This window comes from Jaculus jaculus, chromosome 5 (genome assembly GCF_020740685.1).
Source record: "Jaculus jaculus isolate mJacJac1 chromosome 5, mJacJac1.mat.Y.cur, whole genome shotgun sequence".
In the NCBI taxonomy this organism is placed as follows: domain Eukaryota; kingdom Metazoa; phylum Chordata; class Mammalia; order Rodentia; family Dipodidae; genus Jaculus; species Jaculus jaculus.
This window is the reverse complement of record NC_059106.1, coordinates 144,054,978-144,071,454: the sequence shown is the minus strand read 5'-3', so window position 1 is coordinate 144,071,454 and position 16,477 is coordinate 144,054,978. Positions and strand designations below refer to the sequence as shown.

Genomic DNA, 16,477 nt, shown 5'->3' with positions numbered 1-16,477 from the left:
CATCTGGCTTTTGTGGGACCTGGAGAATTGAACCTGGGTCCTTAGGCTTTGCAGGCAAGCACCTTAGCTGCTAAGCCATCTCTCCAGCCTAGATGGTAACCATTCGGAGATGAGATCTCATATGACTTTTGATTTGCACTTCTCTGATGGCTACAGATAGTGTGTACCTTTTAAAATATTTTTTGGCTGAAATACTTTTTAAATATTACAATGACAAGAGGAATTTAAATTGCAATACTTAGCCAATAAAATCTTACATTATTTTAGATTTGTGTTGAATAATTTTAAAAAATGAAGTAAGATAAGGATATTAAAGTGTTAATAAGTCTAAAGTGTCATAGTTGGAAGTATAAGAAACATTCTGTATGTTAGTAATACATTTGAGTTTTGTTCTGACAATCTCAACTTGACTTTTGGGAAATGTTTTGTGCCAGATCTATTCACATAAAACTTTTGGTTTTTGGTTTAGTGAGACAGCGTGTGTGGTGGTTTGATTCAGGTGTTCTCCATCAACTTATGTGTTCTGACTGCTAGGTTCCCACCTAATGGAGATTGGGAATTAACATGCCATGGAGGCAGAGTATTGTTGGGGTCAGGCTAAGGACTGTTATAGACAATGTTCCTTATGTTTAGTACACTCTCCTGTTGCTGTTGTCCATCTGATTTTGGCCACCCTCTGCTCATAAATTTTCCCCCTACCATCATGGAGCTTCCCCCTCGAGCCTGTAAGGCAAAGTAAACCTCTTCCCCCAACCCCCACCAGCTGCGCTTGGCTGGGTGACTTCCACCAGCCACGCAAGCCTGACTGCAGCAGTGCTCATGCGGTCTGCTATGGCCTCCAACTTGCTGTGCAGCTGGAGCTGGGGTTTAACTCCCAATTCTTCCCTCCATCTACCAAGAGGTGCACAACAATGCATCTTGCCTCAGAAAATTATTATACAAATAGAGAGAGTTTCACTATGTCTCCATTTCCTGACACTCAAATGCTTCAATATTAAGGAAAGGGAAGATTACCTCCAAAGTTGCAAAAATGAAAGGCATCAAAATAAAAAATCCTAACTCACTAGATTAGTGATGTACCAGCCCTTTTTATGAGACTGTGGCAGATATAGAATTTGTTCTATTATAAATATCCACTTTTTACGGCAGCAGGGATTCCACGTCTCACTTAATGAAGCCTATTTATAAGATGCTTGGCAAAAAGTTTTCCCATGGTAAAATAATTTTGAACAAGGCTGAACACTGTTATGCACTCTTCAAGATTCATAAAAGCCATGAGACTACACAGATTTTGGAGATTTCTTTAAGAAAAAGATTAACATATATTTTTTCTCTGAACCTAAGTTGAAAAATTCTCTCTTATACAAATCCTAAAATGCACCTATCAAAACTAGTATAGTAGGGAATGTAATTGGAAAGTGACTGGCATACAGCAAGATCTCTTTCTCTCTCTCTAAACGAAACATTATATTAATGACTTGTTTTATCATTTTCTTTCCAGCTGACTGTGGAGGACCATTTGAACTATGGGAGCCAAATACAACATTCACTTCTCCGAACTTTCCAAACCACTACCCTAACCAGGCTTCCTGTGAGTCATTCCATTCCCAGGTTATCAGGCTATCACCCTCAACACAACAAAATCTATTGTAAATTTGTCAAAATGAATATATCTAAAACTTCTAGTCATGAAATTCATTTTTAAAATTTTATTGTAATACACATATATTGTTGACAGGTTTTACTCTTTTATTCTCTTGCCCTTGATCCTGTTACCCTGTGAGCCTTCCTTAGTGGGGTGATGGTATTCACTGTGGGGTCATGAAGACGTCCATCAGCCTCAGTGTGGTAAAAGGGGATCATGCCTCAGGGTATTCCTACCCACTCTGTGGCACTTACAATCTTTCTGCCCCCTATTCTGCTATGTTCCCAGAGCCACGGCAGGCCTGTTGGCAGCCTGATTTAGTGTTGAGTTCCACATAGCCTCTGGATTTCTGCTTTGATGGGTTTTGATTAATCACTGTGTCTCTAACCATCTCCCTGGGACTGGTTTTCAGGTTAGCAGTAGGAACAATATTCATGCCATTGCTTCCTCTGTGATTTCTCCTGGGCCCTAGCAGATGTGGTACAGGTGGTATGTCTCATAATGGGCAGTGGGCTAACTTTTTGTCTTATCAATGGATCTTGGGTCTCCTCTGTTTTCTCTGCCATCTGTACAATATAGCAGATTCTCCAACCAAGAGTAAGAGCAACTTGGGTTAAAGGAGGTATGAAAAGTTTTTTGAGATATTTATTGATGTACTAGCCCACTCTTCTCCAGAGGGCAGTGGGGGCTTATTTCTTGACCATATGGTGTTGATTGGGTTTCCCGTAACAGATATGAGTTCTCTCCCACTGAGCAAACCTCATATCCAATCAAAGAACACTTGGTTACCCACAGAGGCTGCACACCACTATTGCACAAGTGTTTACTTCTTGTCTGGCTTGTTGATTTCATAGTCTACATGGTCTCCTGCTTATTCATGCAGTTGGTGACCGTTGTCTTCCAGCGATTGGCTTTCAGAAAGCTTTCCAGCACTATGAGGCATAGCCCAGAGGGAGCTAGTTTCCCTTTTTGATTCCAGCATTTTATTCCAATGTCTTTTTTTTTTTTTTTTTTGTCAGCAACAGGGTCTTACCTTTTAGCTCTGGCTAAGTCTGTAAGTATAACCAAAGTAATCATGGTTAATATAAATGATTTCCATCAATTCTCACAATTGTTTTTCCAAACATTTCCTATTATTGTAACTCCAGAATAAGTCATTGTAAAAAAAAATGAGGTACCAATCTTGCAACTCTCTTAACACTACCCTAGTTTGTTCACACAATGTGTCACAAACCTGCACTTTCATAGAGCAAAGTCAATGGAAAGGAGAAAAAGTGCATGTGATATGCCCACCTTTAGAAAGGTTATGCTGAAGTCAATAACAACACAGAAAGAGTAATGTGATCAGATGTGGTACAGAAGGGACATAATGAAGATTGCCAAAATATGTTTTGAGAGAATAATCTTTAAAAATTCACAGAGGATTTCTCTAGCTCAGTGTTCCTACCTAAATAAATTCATTATAGCTGCATAAAGGTTTCAGAAATCCTCATTGGAAACACAGACTCACCAGCCCATTCTACAAAGATTCTACTTCAGTAGGTATGGGCTGGGAAATAAGCATGATATTTCTAAGACCATACCTGGTGAGGACTCAGATAAAAATCCTACCAATGGGCTGGAGAGATGGCTTAGCAATTAAGCACTTGCCTGTGAAGCCTAAGGACCCTGGTTCGAGGCTCGACTCCCCAGGACCTACATTAGCCAGATGCACAAGGGGGTGCACACATCTGGAGTTAGTTTGCAGTGGCTGGAAGCCCTGGTGCACCCATTCTCTCTCTCTCTCTCTCTCTCTCTCTCTCTCTCTCTCTCTCTCTCTCTCTTCCTCTTTCTCTCTCTGTCACTCTCAAATAAATAAAAATAAACAACAACAACAACAACAAAATAGAATCCTACCAATGAAAATGCTCCCAATAGCAGTGAAGTAAAAATGCCAGCCTGTCTTTCTGCAATGATCAGGAGATAGGGAAGCATTATTTTCAAAGCAACCAGAGTCACTGTTACCAAATAATTGATCCAAATATACAGGCAATGCAAAAGTATAACAACCTTGAATTTAATTTCACTTATATGAGAAAATAAACATTTTTGCTACTTCATACTCCACACAGATACCTTTTAATTGCTTCATTTGATTAAAGTAGTGACTTTTAGAACCTAAAACTCAGAAGTATATGGAAACAATTTAAAGACTATTCTTTTTATTTTACCAAATACTTACCAAGCATTTTTTCAGGCCCTGAAATGAGTAAATATATATTTTAGTCTGTGTGGAAATACAGATAAAATGTTGGTCATCAGAAAATGTTCAGGAGGGCTGGAGAGATGGCTTAGCGGTTAAGCGTTTGCCTGTGAAGCCTAAGACCCTGGTTCGAGGCTCGGTTCCCCAGGTCCCACGTTCGCCAGATGCACAAGGGGGCACACATGTCTGGAGTTCATTTGCAGAGGCTGGAAGCCCTGGCGCACCCATTCTCTCTCTCTCCCTCTACCTGTCTTTCTCTCTGTGTCTGTCGCTCTCAAATAAATAAATAATTAATTTTTTAAAAAAGAAAATGTTCAAGATTTTTGGGCTGGATAGATGGTCTAGTGATTAATGCAGTTACCTGCAAAGCCTAAGGTCCCAGGTTCAATCCTCCAGTACCATGTAAGCTAGATGAACAAGGGGGTGCATGCATCTGGAGTTCCTTTGCAGTGGCCAGAGGCTGTGGCACATCCATCTTCTGTATTTGGCTCTCTCCCACATGTACATTTTCTCTCTCAAAATGGATAAATAAAAAATTAAAAAAGAAAATGTTCAAGATTCTGTTAAAGTAAGGGAAAAGTCAGGACAATATGCAGAAATAAAGAAGGGTCCTTAGTCTCCAAATACAGAAAATCATGCTTTTCTTAACTTGGTAATGTGAATTTAAGAATGGTTAGAGATTAACTGAGAAGAATAAAAGAATTTTGCACCATATTATTGAGCTTGAACTTCATGTGAGTGGAACAGGCAACTTTCGAGCATTTGACATGAAAATAGAGCTAAAATCAAGCTTTCTTCTCTGGTGGCTGCATCTCTCTGTGTGTCAGAGATAGATGCTCAAGTTGTATGTCATCAGCATCACCAATTAGGACATGAGAAGTGGCAGTGCCTTGAATTGTGATGGGGTAATGGATGGTAAGCTGTAATTGGGATGGAAGGGCTTCCAGAGATAGTATTGAGAGTTCTTGACTGATCAAATAGCATAGGAGAGATCAAAGAAGGAAGGTGCTAGAGTTCTGGCATACTAAATCTGTGATTGATGTTGCTATTCTGAGGTGAGAAGAAGAAAAACAAGTGTTCTTTTTTTTAAGAGATGATTCTGCATTTCTGAAATTATTTATTTATTTGCAAGGAAAGAAAGAAGGGTAATGGAAGTACCTGGGCTTGTAGCCATTACATGCAAATACCAGATGCATGCACTGTTTTGTGCATCTGGCTTTATTTGGGTACTGGGGAATAAAACCCAGGTCATTAGGCTTTGCAGACTCAATTCTGCATTAAAAAAAATCTGTTGGAATTGAGTAATGTATGTCCATATAAACTAAATAATCCCATAAATTTATTTACTTTTCAAATGAAGCACAGATGTAAACACTTAGTATTCATTACACTAAACATTAAGTTTTACTCCTTAGGAAAAACTACAGAAGAAAATGGCCCAGAAAAGCCTGAGAAGGCTAAATCATATTCAAAATCCATAAAACAAGGAATATTCATTGATGTTTATGTTTTCCTCCAAATGAATTACTATAAGTTTTAAATAAATGGAAAAATTAAGCAAATATTAGAGCTAATTTGTCCTACATATTGCATTTTAGTTACCTGATTTTCTTATAAAATTAATATTTTAGATTAAATAAATTATACCAGAATACTGAATATATATTAAATATTCATAAATGTTGCAGCATTGAAACAAATGGCTATTCATAGTTTTTGATTAAGGAATTTTATTTAGTATGAAATAAATTCAATTATATAAGACTATTTTACATTTAATTGATATTTACCACACATATTCCTGGTCAAAGCTGTGTATTTTCTCTCCTAATGAAAAAGCAAAACAAAGAGAAATAAACTAACATATCACAACCAGCTTTATATGTTGTTTATCATGAAATAGATAAAAAGCATATCTTTCAAAATTACTGGAAATTCTCAAAAAAAAATGAAGATTTAAGAGAAATCACATGAAGTGTACTGTAAATTAAGTCTTGCTATTTATTTATTTCGAGGTGTCTGGAACTTACATGCACAAGAGGGAAAGAATATACAACTTCATTTTCAAGACTTTGACTTAGAAAATATTGAAGATGTGGTTGAAATCCGAGATGGTGAAGGTGAAGAGTCTTTGCTCTTAGGTAATTTTACAGTTTAAAAACCCAACACTGTTGGATAGCTCAAGAGCCTGTACTGGCAGAGAAATCATTTCTCAGCACAAGTTATCATATGACAACTAGCAAAATAAAATAAAACAGGATAAAATGTTGAGTTTTATATGCAACTTTTAATATTGGTCATGTTTTCATGTGAGACATGTTTGCAGTGGTGAGAAAATGATACTCTAGAGCATTCTTTGAAGACTAGGACTAGGAAGAATATTTTTACATCATAGTTCCTAACAGTTAATATGATTAACTATAAGACACACTTTCTGGGCTAAAAGCTAAGGCACCAGTATGCAGTTCTCTATGCATATTGTGTACCTCAGTTATTCGAAGTACTAACAGATTTCATTTTGTTATAAAATATACAAATTATATGTTTCATACAAATATTTTAATGACTTTAAAATTTATATTTCATTGTTATTTTGATTATTACTGACTCTTGTATTATATATCAGTATATGAAAATACTTTATCCAATTATGTATTGTTTATTCTTAAAAATTAAAAACTGGGGCTGGAGAGATGGCTTAGCAGTTAAGCGCTTGTCTGTGAAGCCTAAGGATCCTGGTTTGAGGCTCAATTCCCCAGAACCCTCGTAAGCCAGATGCACAAAGGGGCACATGGGATTGGAGTTCGTTTGCCATTGCTGGAGGAACTGACAGGCCCATTCTCTGTCTCTGCCTCTTTCTCTGTCTGTCTGTCTCTGTCAAATAAGTAAATAAAAATAAACGGAAAAAATAAAATATAAATAAAAACTGATAGAACATATGCTTCAAGAGGAAATTGTGCAGTTGGGTCAGGAAGCACATACTGACACATTTAAAAGTTAGACAAAAGCCAGGCATGGTGGTGCACACCTTTGATCCCAGTACTTGGGAGGCAGAGGTAGGATCACTGTGAGTTCGAGGCCACCCTGAGAGTGAATTCCAGGTCAACCTGTGCTTTGAAGACTTAGGTTCAACAATTACTATGAGATCTTATGTGATTTCCTGGAAATCAAGATGAAATCATATGAAAAGTATGGTCAGTGGGTAAAGACTTAGAGGACTTTCTCTAACCCATGAAGGGGCAGGAAGGGAAAGGGTTATCTAGTCATGTATTCTCTCACCAAGATCCCACAAAACTGAAATGGAAGCATATGAGAAAGGAGCCAGGGTGCTAACAAGAATTGAGGAATTTCAATTTTTTTTTTCTTTTTTTGTTTTTGGTTTTTCGAGGTAGGGTCTCACTCTGGTCCAGGCTGACCTGGAATTAACTGTCATCTCAGGGTGGCCTTGAACTCATGGCAATCATCCTACCTCTGCCTCCCAAATCCTTGGATTAAAGGCATATGCCACCACACCGGGCTTTCATTTTTTTTTTTAACACACATTTACAAACACATTTTGAATAGTATTTATTTTTTAATTTTCAGGTCAAATTGTCTTTACCATTTTACTTCTGCCCATTTACAAAAACTACTGAAAAGTAATGAGAATTGCAGAAGGATTTCAGAATTACAGTGTTTTAGTAAGTTTGTAGGTCGAAATTTCTCTTGATATGAATCGCTTTTACAGCTTGAAATAAATAAAACAGTCAAAAAAGTGAATATATTTTTAATTAATTGAAGAAGTGTTGTTTATTAAGGAATGTTTATAAAATCTGGAAAGACCAAAAAATAATAATAGTTTGAAAATCACTACTTATGTTTATATTATATGCTATTGATCCATCCTTAACAGTCAATTTCCTTAAGCAAAAATGAAGGTATTTGGATAAAACTGTACAGAGAGACTTTAATACCAATTGTTTTATAAAGGACCTTAAAAGGAAGTAAATACTTTTTCCCTAGAATATTATAAGCTTTGAACAGTAGTGCTGATAAACCAGATAATATGAAAGCTTATTAGTAAAGTATAAAGTTTCTGATTCCTGAGTATTATTAAAAACATAAATAGAACTCTGGGGGTATATCTCGGTGGTATACTGGTAGCTTAGCATGGGCCAGGCTACAGGTTCAATCTGCAGAACCAAGAAAAACAAACAGTAAGATCAACAAAACAATACGGTGGTGAACAAGTTCTAATCCCACAACTGGAGAGCCAGAGCAAGTAGACTGACAGTTCAAGGTCTCCCTATGGTTCACAAGTCCCAGCATCACTTGGTTACTTTACCTACCAAGAACTCACCTCTATAATCAAATATAAACAAACAAATCAACAACAAAAATACCAATATAAAAGTTGGCTTTAAAAAATGAGTCTCTAAAATATAACTAAATACACCCATTTAGGTGTAGATAGCTGACATATATGTGTGAGTGCCAGTCCACATGATCTGAGTGTACATGTGCACACATGTGGACAAAACCAAAGGCTTTCGTCTACATATTTTTTAATACAGGATCTCAAAAAGGTTGGAACTTGCCAAGTACTGGGCTGTCCAGTGAATCCCAAGGCTTCTCACGTGTCTGACTTCCCAGCGCTGGGGTGAGAAGTGCACACCACACTGCTTAGCTTGTTTCGGTTGTTGGTTGTTACTATGAACATGGATTCTGAGGCTTGAACCCAGGTCTGTAAGGCAAGCCCTTTACTGAGTAAGCTATTTCTCCAGCCATATATATAGCTGGTTTTATGAGCCATGCTGCATGACGATGGAAGTGCAGTAAAGAGTGGATCTCGCCAGGAGTGGTAGCGCACGCCTTTAATCCCAGCACTCGGGAGGCAGAGGTAGGAGGATCGCCATGAGTTCAAGGCCACCCTGAGATGACAGAGTTAATTCCAGGTCAGCCTGGACCAGAGTGAGACCTTACCTCGAAAAACCAAAAACCAAAAAAAAAAGAGTGGATCTCCTTCTAGAATCAAATAATGGACAATATCATTTTCCCTGGGAGCAGCTGTGTACACAGGACCTGGCCCAGTGATGGATGTGTTCTCAACCACCAGCAGTATGACTGTGCTTTTCACCACTGACAAGACTTTGACAAAAGGAGGGTTTAAAGCAAACTTCACTACAGGGTACCATTTGGGAATTCCAGGTAAGAATAATTACACATGCACATTAACTGTTGAAGCAAAAGAAGAATCTGGAAATATATATATATATATATATATACAGGGCGTAAAAGCCCAAGGCACAATTTAGATATCTAGATTCTAAGATATTTTTTCTTCCTCATCTTAATGAAGATTTTCTTTCTCCTTTTATATCTACATAATTGTTACCTGAATTTATTCAAAGCCAGGATGCACAGCATTTATGTTTCCATGCGTACTTCTCTAGGAAATCTTGGAATTTTCTCATGAAAGAGGAAAAAGCTTAAAGTTAGACAGGTGAGGAAGGACTGTTGCTTTTGGCAAGGCAGTCTTTAGATAGCATCAGGGAGACAGGCCAGCACACTCGTGGAATGCCAACAACTTCCAATTAAAAATTTTACCATTATTTCCTTCTTAGATACATCCACATGAACTAATGGCAAGGATGAGACTTAATGTTGATTATGGCTGGCATACACACCTCCTCACTTTGTATGCCTTCTTATATACTTAGCGCAAACAGCAAAAAAAAAAAAAAAAAAAAAAAGAAAGAAAGCTCAGTCTACCCATTAAATGTCTGTGTGTATGTATAGTGTGTTTGCATATACATAGATCTACATGTGTGTTTGTCTAAGTGGACATACAGATACATAATACATATATTTACATTCACATACAGGAACAATATATAAACTTTTATTTAATAATCTATACAAAAGTTTCTATAACTTGTTGTTCCATTCTGGCTTTCATTATCCTTATACTATTGACCCCAAACTCACTACTTCTTTCATGATATGCAAATATGCCTCCCAATACAACTTTCATTGACTCCATAGGAGACTCTTCTACATATCTAGGAGAAAGGAAAGGTGAGATGGATTACCCTTAACTCCAGAGAGTTCTCTGCTTTTACTTTCACTGCTGTCCTCTGGCCCTGAAAGTAAGCCTTGACCTTGATTCTGAAAGTGGCTTAAGGGTGGGTGGTGGTGACACAATCAATTAATCTTTCCTTCTGGCTTTGTCATTGATTTTGGAAGCAGCTTCTTTAGACTTAGAAAGGACAGCAATATACATTAATCAAAATAAGTAATTGGTGTGAGAAAAGAAAATGGTAAAACCTATGGAAAACACCTAACATAATAGGAAAGGAAAACTGGCATGGTGTCTCATGCCTAAAACAAAAGAAGTTGGAAAGTAGAAGCAGGAGTTCAAGGCCACCCTCTTCCTTGGCTATGTAGTAAGTTTCATGTCACCCTGGACTGCATCATGCCATATCTCAAAAAAGAAAAGAGCTAAAATCTAAGACCTATCAAAACATAATTGATTTAAAAAATAGAGTTCATGTAGAATGAGCAATATAAAAATAGAAAAATTATAAGATTCTGTTAATGAAAAATAGATTAATTCACATGAAAATATAAATAGTATTTGTGTAAATATTTGCAAATGCATATGTTTATAAATTTATACATATATATAATCAGAAATTAACTCAGAACAAAGTTAAATCACTGCTTTGGAAAACTGACCAATATAATTTTGAACTTGACATTTTGAATTTGATCAGTAGTACTGCCTCTTAATAACTTTGTTACTAGTAAGTATAGTATAATAACTCTGTGTACTTGCTAATACTTTACCAACTGTTCCTTTTTTTTTCCCCTTTGGGGTGGACATATTATTTTAATTTTAATTTGATTCAACATTTAGTTTGACATATATTAATTATTTTGTTTCCCAAAAATGTTTAGAGTTTACAAATATGATGAATATAGATGTTCATAGCTAGTATTGAGTGCATTTATGATAAAACACCTATCCTTTGTATAACTGGATAAAAGCTAATTTGTGTTTGTTGTTTTAGTGAAAAAAAATCATATAATATAGAACTTTTGGTAGAAGAAAAATTATAAAATAGTATCACACACTTTATACCTAAAGTTATATTTCTCACTTCTTAATTGTCGCATACACTTTGGTTCCTGATAGAACAGACTTTGCTCCGCATCTGTTCCATGAATGAGATTACAATACAGTCCTCAAAAATCTGTCCAGAGTAATTTCCTGTAAAATTCTATCATAACCTGATATATTTTTTTTTTCTTTCTGTAACTAGAAGTCTTGTTAATACCACAAGCCAGTTAATTTACTGGGAAATTGTATGAATGTGCCCAATATCTGACTATAAACTACCCACATTTCCATAAAATATAAGTTCTGCAGGAAAGCATAATAAGGAGTGCTTTTGCAATAAGGACTTTGAAAAACATCAGGGCAAGAAACAAAACAGAATCAATGAAAATGTATACCTAGTCAATCAAAATTATTACAATTGCTGATTTTATCTGGCTCTTGTTATTGAATAAATACAATATCTAGGATTTTGAGAAGTGCTGCAAATAATTTACACTCAAGACACCATCCAAAGTTTTATAATCTATTGCTCTTAACACAAAAGAGAGCCTAGCTTTATGGTACAGGAGTTCTTACCCACTTGTTTTCCAGATGTCTAGACCTCAGTCATTATTATTGTGTTATTTATGGAATTATTTTTAAGAGAAAAAATTCAATTAAAGCTGGAGGGATACCTTCCACGACTAGCCCTGTGTGGTGCATTCACTTCACGTATGGCCTCGCAGTCCTCCCACATTGGGCACTGGGGATTTTTAGGAGGAGAAAGAAACTGAAAGAGCTGTCACCAACAAAGTATTTTTCCTTCATGATTTTGACATCAAAATCTGAAAAGCAATTACAGAAACACAGAAACAGAGACTTGGCAATAGATGGTGCGGTTTTTAATGGATAGTGAGTTTGTTGTGCAAACCTGTTTATATTGGCATTCTGCTTGGGCAATTATTTTATGAAAATGTGTAGAAGTTGCATTACAATTTGCTTTTGGTTTTGTTTTTCAAGGTAGGGTCTCACTCTAGTCCAGGCTGACCTGGAATTCACTCTGTAGTCTCAGGGTGGCCTTGAACTCATGGTGATCCTCCTTCCTCTGTCTCCTGAATAATGGGATTAAAGGCTTGCTCCACCACGCCCAGCTAATTTTTTTTTTTTTTAATGAGAGAGACAATATGCCAATTCTCCAGCCACTGTATTCAAACTGTAGATTTGTGTGCATGTACAACCTTGTGTGCTTGCATCACCTTGTGCAGCTTGGCTTATATGGGATCTGGAGAGTCAAACATAGGTCCTTAGGCTTCACAGGAAAGCACCCTAACTGCTAAGCCATCTCTCCAGAACACGAATATTTTTTAGAATATATGTGCTTTCCTGGTCTTCGGAGATATTTTAGGGACACTTTGAAGGCTGTAAATTGAAATAGAGTTATATAGCATATGTTTTTATATCTTTCTTCTTGTTTTAGACATTCCCATGTATATTGAATGAGAGCATGCATAACCACTGTTTATTAAGATAAGTCTATAGATGTATGCTCATTGCTCTGGTCTGGTTCTCTGGGTTTTCAGATGGAACTAAATGGTGCATCTCAGACAACTTGAAAGTGCCAGATAATTACATTCAGGACCTTAGAGCCTACCCCGGCCTGTGTGGCATGTGTTTTAGAGACCAATTTAGTTCCTTTTAAGACCAAGCATATGCTGACTAAATGAAGCTGGGGATGGAGACTTCATAAAGAGAAGATGGGGAAAAACATTGCTGAGCAGTATGACATTTCTGTTCTCGCACCATGGTCCAGAGAGAGTTAAGCTGTTGCATTTAGGTCTTCTTAATGATCCTGATCTAATATATGTTCCAAAGAGTCAAAATAAAGTTGATGCATGTAAGGAAAATTTCACAACAGATTATTTACACCTGCCATCCACTTTTATAATTTCTATTCACTTCAGCAACAATATCCCATTCAGAAAGTATTAGCCAATTCATTCAGCCTTTGGAAGAAGGTATATATATTTTTAGGTTTGTAGGACTTAGTTTTGCCAGCTTTGGCTAAAGCAAAATGGCCCATTATAATGTATGGAGAGTTGTGTATGATTTCCCTTCAAATGTTGTTCAGATATTTAAAATCATTCTACTTAGCTAGCATGTAAATTTCCAATTAAACATAGCTTGATGACACTATTAAAGGAACAAAACTATCAATACATTTATCCATGGTTAATTTATGATCACTGTGAACTCATTTTATATAATGATTTAATAAGCTATGAAAATACAATGAATAATTTTAAAATAGCTAGTGATGACTATCATCTTATGAGTATATTAAAATATTTAATTATGGGCATAAAATTAGTTCTTTCAATTCTTAAAATAAATATAAAGCATGTTTATGTATTATTGTGAAAGATATATAAACAGTTACAAATGATTTGTCTATTTTTATACTTTTCTGTTTTCTATAGGAAAGTAAAGTAAAATTAAAATTCAAAAAAAAAGAAACTCCCAGCAAAAATATTCATATTTGCCTGTAGAAGAAAATGTAATTACCTTTGGTCATTTGTCATCTCAGTAATCTGCTTGTGAAACAAATTGATAATTACATTTAGAAAAAGCATCCTAATAGTATTATATTTTGAGATATGACACATGTTTTTCTACTGATATAAAAGTTTGCAGAAACCACCAGCCATGACTTCCTAAAATATTTTTTATTAAAGTTAATTATATTTGAGTGAAAACATATTGAATGCTTCAAAGTTAAAAGTAGACGAATAGCTCCAATGATTGTTCATAAGTTACTACCAGAGAAGAATTAGGCATGTTTTCCTGTTAACTTATTTGGAAAGGAATGTGACATAAGCACAGCACATGGAGCAGGAATATTAACTTACAAGAGGCATTTTTAGAGTACCAGAGCAATGTTTGTACACTTGCCTACCTCACTAAAATAAATAAATAGGGATTTTCCATTTTCTTATTTTTACTATTAACAATATTACCTGTTGAGTACTCACTGTGACATTACTGATAAGCTAGATTAATTTTTATTTACTTTTTTTGATAAATCTAAGATAAAAGCAATACTTTCTCTTACTAGACAATCCAGGCCTTTCCTAATCAGCCAGTGTTAGCACAGTTCATACTCTGGAAACCACAGACAACTGCCTCCTCTTTGACCCAGTTCCTTTCATTTTTCTCCCACTTTTTCATATGCCAAGCACATCCCTGTGCTTTAGAGCTCCATCTGAAACTTCTTTTCTAGCTACTTCTGTTGAGTTTCTGTTTCATGGTTACATTCTACTGCTTGATAATGTTTACAATTTGCATTGTTTCCGACATCATATAACTTTAGTTCCACAGAAAGATGGCATCCTTGTTCCTATATATAGTAAATATATATAAATAGTATATAAAATAAAAAATAGAATATACAAATATATAATCACAGTAAGTAAATGTTTAGTGGTATTATTTGGAGGATGATACTTGTTAACTTTGGGTAACATTCTGGTGGCTGTCATACGCTTGCTCTTTAGGTTAGAGGAGTTTATTGGGCACAGAGATCATGATGATAGGTGATCCAAAGCAGCTCAGCTAGTCCTTGGATTTGCCCCCAAAGCCCTTTTGCAAAGGAGATATCTGAGGTTTTTTCTATACTGCTTTAAAGCCACTGCTCTGCTTCCACAATATTTCTGAGCCATTTTGAATAGCTGTTTGTGTAGTGTTTACTATCACAGCGACTTGCTCCATGTGCTATAAAGGAGGATTAATGCTTAAAAAAGGTCTAAATAGAATGGGTAATTCAACATCAGCAATGCATGACTCCTTATGCTGGACACCAAACATTATTTCCTAATAGAGCCCTGTGAGGACAACGATTTTCAGTGTGAAGATGGAGCATGTATTCCCATGGTGAATCTCTGTGATGGCCATCCACACTGTGAGGATGGCTCTGATGAAGCGCGTTGCGGTAAGTCTTCATGTTATTTAAAATGTGGGGCTGGAGAGATGGCTTAGCAGTTAAGCACTTGCCTGTGAAGCCTAAGGACCCCAGTTCGAGGCTCGATTCCCCAGGACCCACCTTAGCCAGATCCAAAAGGGGGCGCACGCATCTGGAATTTGTCTGCAGTGGCTGGAAGCCCTGGCGCTCCTTCTCTCTCTCTCTCTCTCTCTGCCTTGTTCTCTGTCTGTCGCTCTCAAATAAATAAATAAAAATAAACCAAAAAAATTAAAATGTGTTTATTTTAACCCCTATCTTTAGATTCTACAAATGTGAAAGCATGATTATGTATGTGTTTACTGCAAGGTGTTTTTAGGTTTTCAGATATAAACATCTCCTTATGATATGAGCCTGTGGGACCATTCTAGTTACTAGAAGCAAGTAGGCTTTGATTTTTGCTTGCCTGTTCCTTTGTTGGGTTGTTTGTTTAAACAAAGCTACATTTAATAATTGAAAGTCTTGGGCAAACAAGAGCCAGAAAATGTAGACATCACAGAGATGCAGTAACTCAAGTCAAGCACTCCGTCGCCACAATGCATGCTACATTCTAGCTATTGGCTACAGGAGAAGTTACTTTATAACTGACTTTCCTAGACACGGCCCTTCCATTCTTCATTCCTCAGTGTCTTCTGCATCTTTTGTCCCACTTGCTGCCAATCCACTCCTCCTAGTCATATTGTTGTATTAACATGCATAATCTATTCTTTTACTACTTATTGCTTTGATTTCTAAGGAAATAGTTAACGCATACTATATGGCTTACACTGTAACTAAGTTGGGAGAAACAGCCCCTAGTATCACTCTGTTTTAATCCTGAGGAAACTGAATTAGAAAGAAGATATATAGCCAGCAAAGCTGACACAGTGGGGGGCAGCTAAATTTGTTTTCTGAAACTTGATATTTTCAAATTCTAAAATCAAGAATTTAATTTTTTCATAAGAATAAAACGTAACAGTATGAATGAATATGGTGTGATGGTAGGACTGCCTCTGCTGATGTTTTCCTTTGTCTGATGACCTTAGGTTGTTCAATCCCCTACATAGGCATAAACGCTCCTAACATTCTTCCCAAAATATGTGCAATATGGAGTCAATAACAGAAATTCTAAGAAAAAGCACAGTTGGAAATAAAAATAAAATATATCTGAAGAGAATAGTAAGAATGATGTATGCTAACATAGTTCCTGCATTTTGGTTTTCCATCTTTGACAAAATTGAAAAGCAATGTTCTTCATAAATAACTTTTGTTTTCTTGATTTGCTGTATTAATGTAAAGTGAACTTGCATATTTCTGCTTTGTCCATTTTATACATATGTGAAAGGGAAAAAGCAGGTCAACTACATTTACATTTTTCAACTTATATCTTCCAACATACTCTAAAATAACTGTCATCAACTTCTAACCTAAACATTAAAAGAGTCGCACATTTTATTTAAAAGCTATCATTACTCTATCAACATAGGCCAAAGTGACCCTGTGTATAGCTTAATAACC

At 36.2% G+C, this 16,477-nt stretch overlaps 1 protein-coding gene across 1 annotated transcript in view; it reads left to right on the top strand.

The window, feature by feature from the left end:
- Positions 1 to 16,477, top strand: part of Tmprss15 (transmembrane serine protease 15) — a 113,967-nt gene that overhangs the window by 63,145 nt on the left and 34,345 nt on the right. The window contains exons 15-18 of the mRNA XM_004654547.2: positions 1,502 to 1,591; positions 5,903 to 6,028; positions 8,934 to 9,074; positions 14,843 to 14,953. Coding sequence (XP_004654604.2) covers positions 1,502 to 1,591; positions 5,903 to 6,028; positions 8,934 to 9,074; positions 14,843 to 14,953 — 468 coding nt within the window. The remainder of the gene's footprint in view (positions 1 to 1,501; positions 1,592 to 5,902; positions 6,029 to 8,933; positions 9,075 to 14,842; positions 14,954 to 16,477) is intronic.